At 38.1% G+C, this 12,201-nt stretch overlaps 1 protein-coding gene across 2 annotated transcripts in view; it reads left to right on the plus strand.

Moving 5' to 3' along the window:
* Window positions 1-3,495: 3,495 nt before the first annotated feature.
* Window positions 3,496-12,201, plus strand: part of LOC127430835 (ceramide transfer protein-like) — a 53,908-nt gene continuing 45,202 nt past the window's right edge. Inside the window, exons 1-2 of one of the 2 annotated variants that reach the window (XM_051680947.1) lie at window positions 3,496-4,088; window positions 6,259-6,393. In XM_051680947.1, the coding sequence (XP_051536907.1) occupies window positions 3,945-4,088; window positions 6,259-6,393 (279 nt within the window). In that variant the 5' untranslated portion in view covers window positions 3,496-3,944. The remainder of the gene's footprint in view (window positions 4,089-6,258; window positions 6,394-12,201) is intronic. The other variant, XM_051680948.1, reaches the window with a different exon arrangement.

The following is a 12,201-nucleotide window of genomic DNA, read 5'->3' on the forward strand; positions in this document are numbered from 1 at the left end:
TGCGCACTATACGCCTCAGCATCCGCTGACCCCGCTCTGTCATTTTACGTGGCCTACCACTTCGTGGCTGAGTTGCTGTCATTCCCAATCGCTTCCACTTTGTTATAATACCACTGACAGTTGACTGTGGAATATTTAGTAGCGAGGAAATTTCACGACTGGATTTGTTGCACAGGTGGCATCCTATCACAGTACCACGCTGGAATTCACTGAGCTCCTGAGAGCGGCCCATTCTTTCACAAATGTTTGTAGAAGCAGTCTGCATGCCTAGGTGCTTCATTTTATACACCTGTGGCCATGAAAGTGATTGGAACACCTGAATTCAATTATTTGGATGGGTGAGCGAATACTTTTGGCAATATAGTGTATGTTTCTTCTTATTTTTTATATCAGTTATGTACATTGTGGTGTTCTGCGTTGTTTTATAGTTAAGTGCATGTTTGTTGCGTTATTTTTGTGTCACATTTTTTACCTGATGGTGTTTTGACGCTGACTACCATCCCTGGAGTCGCGAGTTCGAATCCAGTGCGTGCTGAGTGACTCCAGTCAGGCTTCCTAGCAACCAAATTGGCCTGGTTGCTAGGGAGGGTAGAGTCACATGGGGTAACCTCCTCATGGTCACTATAATGTGGTTCTCGCTCTCGGTGGGGTGAGTGGTGAGTTGTGCGTGGATGCCGCGGAGAATAGCGTGAAGCCTCCACACGCGCTACGTCTCCACGGTAACGCACTCAACAAGTCACGTGATAAGATGCATGGATTGACGGTCTTAGATGCGGAGGCAACTGAGATTCATCCTCCGCCACCCGGATTGAGTCACTACGCCACCACAAGGACTTAGAGCGCACTGGGAATTGGGCATGCCAAATTGGGAAAAATAAATAAATAAATAAATAAATAAATAAATAAATAAATAAATAAATAATAATATAAACAGGCATCAAAATTACATCCTGTAAAGCCTGAAACATGGTCACCATAAGTTTTACAGTACATTTCTGGCAACCACATCTGCCAGTATTTTACCATAAATTTAACAGCATCGTTTTTACAGTGTGTGTTATAATGTTTTGATGCCTTATTTCATTTTAAGCATGAGAAATACTAAAATGAAGCATAAAAAAGAACATTCTTATCAGATATCGGCTATTGTTATCAGCCATAATATCAGTTCATCCCTACTTTTATTGTATCCTTTAGTTTCTTAGAATAAATGTATCAGCTGAATGACTAATTGCTACATTCAATCAGACTGCTAAACTAGACTGTTTGACATATATGTATATATATATATATCTGTACTTGTCATGTTGAATGTGTATTATGGCCATACGCACACACAGAGTGTTTTCAGGAACATTCTGTGGTGTGGTGCTAATGCATTGTTTGTGATATGCAAGTGTAACCTTAATGGCAAAACCAAAATGTGATATTGTGGTCTATAGTATAACATCACAGATAGCGTTCTCTCTGTACTGTTAGCAGAGCTAAATGGAGTTAAGTGACCTGAATATCTCGCTCACAGTCACAGGGGAATGAAGCATAGATAATGGGCACAACTGCCATGAATGAAGAATAACACCTCCTAACACAAATCACAACGATTGACTGAAGAGAATTGCCAGTCATTTGTAAAAAAGAATGGTCTTTAGATACAGTATGTCTTGGGTCCCTTCTTCAATAGAAATATATAGGAATTTTACATCTGTTTTATCATCACCCAGGTGAAAATTGTAAGTCTGATTGCTTAGAAAAGCAATAGCACACTTCTTCTCAACAGGACGTTCAAGTCTGTAGCACAAACAGTGTGGGATGAGTTACTTAGCATTAGGGGTTTAAAACAAACTCAAGTTTGAGCAAAAGTAATAGGGTTAGGTTAGGGTTAGGTTATACTTATCTTTAGAGTTAGTAGTGATGCTCACCATTGCATACATCACTGATTAGAAAAAAGTACTTTTGCCCCACATTTGAATACAATGGGCGAATTTGTGATGTTGACTCAGTAGTACAAACTCCCCTCCAAAACATCAGTGGTCAACAGGAAGAGCAAGTGGGTCACACTTTTGTGTTGATTCAGCACCTATCTGAATCCACAAAGATTTTCCCACTTATGTAATGTTAGCTTTTTTCCCCCCCAATCTGTGTGACAAAATGGTCAATTTGACAAATATAAACATGTTTTCATATTAGTAGTTTATTGGAAATTCACCATCATAACAAGGAAAACAGAAATCTAACCTAAAAATGGCAAAACCCCGTTCTAATGAGAGTTAATGACTGCTCTGGTGTTCTTTACAGGGGTCATGACATGAGGAGTCAAATTTTCCTTGATCTTTTGACATATAAGAGGTATTTGTACTATAAAAAATACTACAAGTTTAAGAACTCAAAATGCCTTCGTCACTGTGAAAGAGCATTTGTTGAAACCAAGCTGTCAAAACGAGTCGTTCTCTACTTCCTCCACATTGTGATGTCACACTGTGGTAAACATTTGCATTTGACCGCCTCCACATCATCACACCAATGCCTGCTTTACCGTATTACTTCTGTAGCGCCACCCCGTAGCTGTGAGCAGTGAGATGGTCAGTCAAGAGCAGAGAGCCAATCAGAACAGTGTGCATTTACTGTCAAGTCTTAAAGGAGAAGCAGCACCAAAACAGAGCGTTTATGACAGATGGTGGAAAATTATCACGTTTTACAAATGTATGACTTTTGTGTGTGTGTGTGTGTGTGTGTGCATGTAAAAAAAAAACTACTAATATTATAAGTGAACCTCAAGGAACATAAAACCAAAATTAAAAAAAAAAAGGGGGGCATGTGATGACCCCTTTCAGAGGTCTTAAAACAATACAGAGAAGTGTCAAATCAAAACTACACTATTTCTTTATTAGTGTTGGTTGCTATGGCAAGTATCATTATTGTTGTTGCTTATTTTTAGGGTTAGTGATACTGGAAACATTTTTAAAAACATTACAATGCACTAGCAATCTGCTAGAACAACCTTGCAGTCTCATGGCAACACAGTAACAACCACTGAAACCACTTGAGCAACCACAAAGCAACATGGTATCAACATCTCATGGCATCCTGGCAACAGCAAAGCCATGACAACCACAAACACCCAAGCATACTGGCAGCAGGTTTTGCAAGTACTTACATTTTTTTTCCCATTACAAATCGGTAATAATAATAATAATAATTTTTATTATAATTTGGCTGGGAATAGGTTAAATTCACAAAATGTCCAATATTGGAAATTGTTAAACAGGCAGAAATGCTTTAATACAAAAAATGTGAGTGTCATTACAATAATTACTTACAGCTACTATATTTAGCACTTTAACAATGATAAATAATTAATTCCTACATCAATTATTGACAAGTTACCTCACCCAAATGCTCTAAAATTGAAGTGCTTCTCAACTCTACCAATCTGTCTGTCTGTCCTTAAAGAGGGCGGAGCGAAGGTTTCCAAATAAGGAAAATGTGGCTTTGGTGACGTCACCCGCTGGCCAGCGCCCCTTGAGCTGGAGGTAAGCACGAAAGGGAGAAGATGACGTTTCTATAAACGCGTGTTGCTGTGGGGGAAAAAGAAGGACGAATGTATTTAATTTAAAACGCTTTTTCATCGAGCAGTTCGCAGTGTGGTTGTGTACAATCGCTCGCGACAGCTTATGTCGATTTAGAAGGCGTTTGTTGGACGTTATTGGAGTGCGAGGGGGCGGGTGTCTCGCGCTCGTCTTGCGCAGCCTCACATGCTCTCATGAAACGAACACACGGACAATTTACTTCCACATTTATCGCTTATTTTCGGGATTCTCGGGATAAACCCCACCGGAATCGATGCGAGGCCCTCTAACGGATATTCACCGCTTATAATACGTCTTTCAGTTGTAGTCGTTTCTTTGCTCCCCGGCTCAGTCCAGCGTTCGTTCGTTGGATTCGATATGAATTCCAGTCCGCTTCCGAACGGCAGACTGCTGCCGGACAGCCAGAGCTGGAACTCCTCCGGTTCCGACGAGGACCTGGACGCCGAACCGGGACTCGGACCACACGGAGGGGTGGCGGAATTCAGCGGTGTGCTCAGTAAGGTGGGTTAAGGACAAGAAAATACCTTCTGAACCGGGAAAGCTTGTGTTTATGTGTTTGTTTACACCTGATCCTATGTAAACAAACGTAATTCGAGTGAATCTCACGAAACATGTCAAGGACATGGCCAAAATGTCAACGCGAAATAATACTTCTGTAATGTATACTTTTGCGACCATTTATTTTTGCATTGCGACATTATTTACATGACAGTTATGGCAAGCCAATTTAGCTTCTAATGCATCTAGCGTTATCGTTGTAATTTTATTTGTACTAGTAATATTTCAATTAAAGACCTTTACAATTGATTTTTATTTGGTAAAATTGCAATTACAGAGTTCTGCAATTAAACATATCTTTAATGTGATTTTTTACTAGTTAAAATTCAATTAGAGAGCTCTACAATGGATTTTTACTAGTAAGAATTGCAATTACAGAGCTCTACAAATAAACATCGTTAATGTGATTTTTTTACTAGTAAAAAATACAGTTCGAAAGCTTTCTAATTTGATTTCTTACTAGTAAAAATTGAATTACAGAGCTCTGTAATTAAAAATGAATGGGAGTCAATAGAAACGTCAAGTAAACATTCAGATAGAGAGCTCTCTAACTGGTATTCTTACGAGTAAAAATTCAATTAGAGAGCTCTACAATAGAGTTTTACTAGTAAGAATTGCAATTACAGAGCTCTACAAATAAACATATCGTTAATGTGATTTTTTTACTAGTAAAAAATACAGTTCGAAAGCTTTCTAATTTGATTTCTTACTAGTAAAAATTGAATTACAGAGCTCTGTAATTAAAAATGAATGGGAGTCAATAGAAACGTCAAGTAAACATTCAGATAGAGAGTTCTCTAATTGGTATTCTTACTAGTAAAAATTCAATTAGAGAGCTCTACAATAGAGTTTTACTAGTAAGAATTGCAGTTAGAGAGCTCTGCAATTAAACATATTTTAATGTGATTTTTTACTAGTAAAAATTCAATTAGAGAGCTCTACAATGGATTTTTACTAGTAAGAATTGCAGTTACAGAGCTCTGCAATTAAACATATTTTTAATGTGATTTTTTACTAGTAAAAATTCAATTAGAGAGCTCTACAATGGATTTTTACTAGTAAGAATTGCAATTACAGAGCTCTACAAATAAACATCATTAATGTGATTTTTTTTTACTAGTAAAAAATACAGTTCGAAAGCTTTCTAATTTGATTTCTTACTAGTAAAAATGGAATTACAGAGCTCTCTAATTGGTGGTATTACTAGTAAAAATTCAATTAGAGAGCTCTACAATTGATTTTTACTAGATAGAATTGCAATTACAGAGCTCTGCAATTAAACATATCTTTAATGTGATTTGTTTTACTAGTAAAAATTCAATTAGAGAGCTCTGAAATTATTTAAAATTTAAAATTTAATTGGAGAGCTCTGTAATTGAAAATCTTACTAGTAAAAATTCAATTCGGAGCTCTTTAATAGGAATTCTTGCTAGTAAATTGCAATTGAGACGAGTAACGCTGGGAACATTAAAAGATAATTTGGCTTTCCATACATGTCCCCCCATTTGTCATTACCATAATGCACCCAATGTTTTAACTGTGAGTTTTTCTTCATAATTCTCAGTGGTGACACTCATTATATGCCCATTACTGTCTGTACACAATTATTTTGAAATTATGACCATATGCTGCTTTTTAGACAAGCCCCATTTTCGATTAATACTCAATGTATTTCTGCATACATGTTATTCTTTATGCATGCATAATTGTTTAGAAAGCATACGTGAGGGGCTGACGGGGTTAGTGGCGGTTACTAGAGTTCATCTCCTCGTCTTCCTGATGGGATTACAAGAGAAACCTCTCTTCATGACTCAGACAGCTGATCATCTGTGTTTGTGATGAGAGGAGCATATTCCATTAGAGCTTACTGATTAAATACATCTGCGATGACCCCTGACCCATATGGAAATCAGTGTGTAAGAGAGAGTTTATTGGCAATTAGTCATTATATTTCTATGTATGCATCAGGTTTACATAAGATGCCTTTAATTACAGGTACTGTGGATTGTAGTCATAAATAAACAATATGGCTTTGTTTCTGTTTGTTCATTGTGGGTTACGGCCTCTGTTTCCTTGTAACAGTCGTGTTTAATCATTCATGTTCCCTCTACAGTGGACAAACTACATTCACGGCTGGCAGGACCGCTGGGTCGTCCTGAAGAACAACACTTTGAGTTACTACAAATCCCAGCACGAGCGGGAATATGGCTGCCGTGGTTCCCTTTGCCTCAGCAAGGCTGTCATCACAGTGAGTATCCTGGGGAAAGATCCCTTCAGACAGCCGTGGGAATTTCAGAGCCGGGCCAAAATTAGAGTGATGGTGTGCTATCTTAACAACAGACTATATCACTGACGTTTAAATGGAAATTTTGTAGTTTAAATGTCAAAAAACGTGTATGTTTGATCCATTTGAATTGCTTAATCCATTGTTCCAACAACCAAATCTGATACTAAATCGTGCTTGAAAATAGTGCTTGCCTTGCATTATTATCATTGTACATTAAACATAAAAGGCACTCACTGAATCAATGTTAGGCATATTTAATTAAAGCAATTGAATAAATAGGCAGTGCAGGACCAAGAGCAAAACTAATAGCCTGTTTTAAACAGAATTTAATAAGTAAAATCTACTGAAAATAACATATGCGCAACATTTCAGCGCATATTTTCCGTAGACCTGTGGATTATTTTCAACAATGCTCAGACCATTATAACCATTAACTAAAGAAAAAATATATAGCTTGGATTGAAAAAATAGGCTTATGAGAAAAGTAAACCTGTTTTTTTGTCCTTAAACATGACATATACTCGGAATAAAAGATAGTTTAACCATTTTAGCAGTCAGCACTTCACTGAAAACTAGAACTGGCAGGGTAAAAAAGAATGTGGAAAAAATAGGCATACCTGTCTAGCGTACAATAGTCATTTACTGTTTACTTAGACAATACGTATTTTTGAGTGAATTTAACATGTTAACATAGTCCGGTGAAAGACCGGACCCGAGGCGATCCATCCTTGCACTTGAAAAAAAGCCTGCTCCGCTGGAACAAAAGTTGTAAGCACACAAATACCGACTTGCAAGCCGGTAGAGCTCGAGTAAGTGTCTGGCCTTACCGCACCATCACAGAAGTGTATGTATTCCCATATAAAGTACATACATATATACTTTGCTCGTTTTGCTGGCCAGTATTAATACTCTGTAAATTATAATAATCCAGTGAATGAAATACTTTACAAATGATAGGTACTTCATCTCATTTGATTATTTGATTTCTTAAACCCCAGCCCTATTGTGAATTGGATTTGTTTAAAAACGAAAGATTGAAAAGATTTATATCGGCCATCATATCGGTTATTGGCTATCAATATTAGCCAAAATGTCTATACTGGTGCATCCCTAGAAATTAGATGTGGTGTGATGCTTGTGCTTCAGCTAAAATGATTGTCAATGAGGTAGTAGACATGCTCAGAGGGATGAGAGGAGTAAAGAGATTGAAAGAGGACAGACACGATCCTTTGCCAAAGGCGACTGGCCAGACATAGACAGACTGTGGCCTGTTTTCCCCAATTCATGCTAAAATCACAATTGCACTCATGCACCTGCAAAACCAGAGAGCTGCTGTGTCCTTTGTTTTTATGTTTGCATCCTTAGTCTTCTTAACAATACTGGAAACATTGCTGAATATATTTGGTAGCTATTTAGGGCATATAAAGTAGGGATGGGCACGAGTACTCGGGTACTTGGACGTGGCAGCAATGATCGATCATGAAAATTGTGATCGATGGTGATCATGCATGGTGACATTTCGCAAATTCGAAATTCAGTGGCGATTACCTGACAACTAAAAACAAACGTGTCAAAGAGGGAGCTTATTTTTAGACTTGAGTTTTGAGATTGATTACGTTGTGATTTTGAGGGGTACATTGATTGTCAGAGACGTCTCATAGCAACCAAACTGATATACGACGCTGCAGTACTATCGTTATGATTATCAAAAGAGACTGTAATTAACCGTATTTTGAACAGCTGTCTCTGCAAAACGTTTGCTAAATCATTTCATGGAAGAACTTTGACTTGTTAATGGATATTATCTAATAAAAGTGAATGTTTGTCACCGACTGTAAACCTCCCTGCCCTGGGAGCCGACATGTTTGCGTGACGTAACACACACCTGCATCTCGACGAAATGGGAGTTGAAGATTTCCGCACGAGTTTCCAAGTTAGAAGTCTGACATAAAGTGTCGTTCCGTTGCACTTTCCCCAGTTGAAAGGTGGAAATTCCGACTCTCTGAGTTGAAGGGAACACTGCATGAATCATCACAGCAACAACAATACGGAGCATCACGGTTTCCCCACAGGAGCGAACACTTGGGGAGACACACACACCAGGTGTGTGGCAGTGGACTCAACGTACTGAAGCAGCGCATATACAGCAGGCGAGTGTTTCAAACAGCTAGACAGAGCGCAGCTAAATGGAAGAGATTGCAGCGTCTTCAAAACTGAACTTCAACTTAACCCGCATATTAAAAACACGATGGTTATGGCATCTCCTGTCAAGCCAACTGCAATTTGAAAATAGACGGTTCAGACAGTCACCAAAAAACTTGTGCGCGCTTACTAAGATTACTACGGTAACCTGAAGGAAGAACAGACAGACGCACTTTGTGCACATTCTGTCATTGAGTTTGGCAGCGAATCTTCACAATGACAAAGTATGATGCATTATATTTTGATTATACAATCTTTTGTACATTTTGTAACAGATTATTTCATAACAGCCTATAATAATGAATAGACGATACACTGGAACAACAAGACGCAATGCAGCATAATTATATTATTTATATATACAATTATGTACATGTCATTGCCCCTCGAGTACTTGAGTAGACAAAATGACCAAAATACCCATCTCTAATATAAAGTTGAGTTGTATGCTTAGTTTCAGAATTTGTTTCAGTTGCTTGATTAATGATATGATTTATGCCCAATTGTCAGACATACAGAATGCAACGTGAATCCCCTGCATTGCATTGAATTTTAACTCATGACCACACACAGATTTTGACATGTGCTACAGCAATCCATGCACACACTCTGCCTGTATTATCTTGCGTCACTGCTCAAAATGAGGAAACAGGGCGAAGGTTGTGTCGTTATGGAGACAGATTGAGAGGGAGAAGTCCTCGTGGTGACCCTGTTACCTCCAGCCCTTCAATGATTAAAACAAAACTCACACTGAATATATATTAGAAAGAACACACATGTCTGGTCTGAGGAAATCAAAATGCTTTTGTCATGAAATAGTTGTTAAGATGCAGTAAACACCCTGAATAGAAAAAGTGAAGTCTGAAAAGGTCATAAATGGGGATTGAATGCTTTTATTTGCACTGTAGGTAGTGTATGTTTAAAGCTGCAGGTAGCTGCTGTGTGTTCGACATTCTAATTTGATGTTTTGCATTTTGGTTTTGAGAGAGTGAAAAATGGCTCCTTTGTTTGAAGTCCCAGTGTGACTCGAGTGACCTTTTTTTTTTTTAGCCGTGCATATGTTGAACTTTAACCATTCTGGTTAGTTGTAAATATCAATGCTGGCATTAAACAAATGCATGCACAGTTATAGATGAAAATATGACAGAAAGGGTCCAAAATGCACTTTTTGCCACACCTGCCAATGGCAAGAGAATCGAGAAAATTTACGGACCACAAATATTGCTGTCTTTTGCATTAGCTTTAATTAATAATATTTGTTTTTGTCTTTTGTTAGTTGGATTATTTCGCTTTTTTCCTTGGATATTAGTGACAAACTAGTGCATCATATTTGAGCCTGTCTCTTGGTAAAACTGCATCACAAAAACATGAGCATACATCATGATTATACTCCTAATATTTGACATTTTGTTGGCTTAATGCGAGGAATAGTCCACGTATCCTGTGTTGTCACATGGAGTTCTTCCTAGATAAACTTATGATGGTAAATTTTCCACTGTCGAAAGACATTGGCGTTGATCAAATGATCATTTTAACCATTCAGCATAACCCATACATTATGTTGCAGAGCTAGGCCTAATTTTTACTCATATTTGGCGCTTTTATTAGCCTAATTTTGGAGCCTGGACTCTGGATAAGGATTGGCTTCTGTGTAATCTTAAAAGCAAAGAGGACATTAACAAAAATACATTTTACAGTTCATTTAGCCAATTTTCATTCCTTCTCTGCTGCTGTAGATCTGTTTCTTTCGGAATATTGTTCTAGAATATGAAGCAGCTTTATCCTGATGTCTGTGCACACACATGGCAGCAAAGCTATTCTCGTAAATCCCCACCAAAAACAGGTTGTTGTGTCATACCTCTTTTCTAGCCTCTGATTACCCTGTCCTCGCATGGCTCATGCATGTACACACCTATTGTGCTGTTGTGTGTGTTGCAAGTGCATTTGGCACATTTTCGTGCTTCAAGAGAACCACCCCAAAAAACAGACAGGATTAACCCATGCAGACACAACAGGATTACATTGCCCACATGAAGATCTCACTCAAATCCAAAATGCCTCATTGTGTGTCCCTATAAAAATGTGTGTTGCTGCATCAGTGTTCAGATCAGCACAGGGGCTGGAAACGGTGTTAATTGTTCTCTGAGACGCTCGGGCTGTTGAATTGGACTTGATTAGATTTATGAATGTCAGACCTCAGGAGATGGAGATGGATCATGAAAGATCAATCTTTGTGATGACAAAAACAATTTCACAGCCACTCAGGCTGATTTTATCGGTCTGACATCACTTAACGAATCCAACATGCTCTTTAAAGGCAAGCATCGCTTTAACTATTGCTCATGCTTAGGGTTAGAGGACAAATCCCTATTTACGGTTGGGGACCAATAACGTAACTTTTGGTTCTGTTAACGATGTGCATTCTTACACCCATGCAGATGCTACATTGCAACATTACTACCTGCTAGCACGAAATGTACAGCACGACCAGTGTAGCATGATTCCTGAGCAAATGACTCCTATGAGCCGATTCTTTTGAATCTACTGTGCGAAACATACATCGTGACCAGTGTAGCGATTCCCGAACTTATGTTGTAACGGTTCAAATTTCTCACAGTTCGGTTTGTATCACGGTTTTAGGGTCACAGTTTCGGTATGGTTCGGTATTTGCAATATACAGAAAAAAATGTATGTTACTGCCAAATCCAAAGTAAAAATATTCTGTTTGGTAACAAACACTTCAACAGGTTTGCCCTTAATAAAAATCACTGTTTTACAGTAACCATAGTTTAACTATGGTATTTGTAGTAAAAACATAGTAACCACAAAATCAACATGGTTACTGTCATGTTTACAATATATAGTATAATCATGGTTACTATATGGAAACTATATGGAACATGGTTAATTGTAAAAAACCATGATTTCTGCAAAGAAAACCATGGTGACAGCAGTCATGGTTACTACAATATTACTATAGTAAATCCATGGTTAATTTTCGCTGGGTCTTTAACTAAAAAAAGCAATTTTCTCTAATAAATCAACATTTTAACACAATACCTGCACTATTATGCTACATGCATCGACATAAAATGCATTTCAAACTCTACTGCACATATATTCAATATTCAGAAGCTGTGCATCACTATAGAAGGAACTTTGCTATTAAAATGGATATGAGGGATGTTGTGACGCGGCTCGAGTGTTTTAATCATACGCGGAAATCTCACACATCTTCGTCAGTGGAGTAGGGGAACATATCGTTGGCACTGAACACCCCAATCGCTTAAGTAATTGTTTTATGCCTGTCCGAATCAGCACTGAGTGCCTGCTTAAAAACAGAAAGGAGTTTGTGCAGTTTCGGCTTCATCTTTCCCCGGTGATTTTGCCGTAAATGATCATATGCAGATGTATTACCATAATACTGCACTCGTGTCGAGCGATGTCTGCAAACAGTGCTTGTTTTATAAACGTTTTTTGAACATCGCTGTTGTAATTGACTGCAAAAAGAAAATGCTTCTAGACAGGAGACCTGAATAACGCAGGGAGCTTCTCTATCAGCGGCTC

The sequence above is a fragment of the Myxocyprinus asiaticus genome, chromosome 40 (assembly GCF_019703515.2).
Source record: "Myxocyprinus asiaticus isolate MX2 ecotype Aquarium Trade chromosome 40, UBuf_Myxa_2, whole genome shotgun sequence".
Taxonomy (NCBI): domain Eukaryota; kingdom Metazoa; phylum Chordata; class Actinopteri; order Cypriniformes; family Catostomidae; genus Myxocyprinus; species Myxocyprinus asiaticus.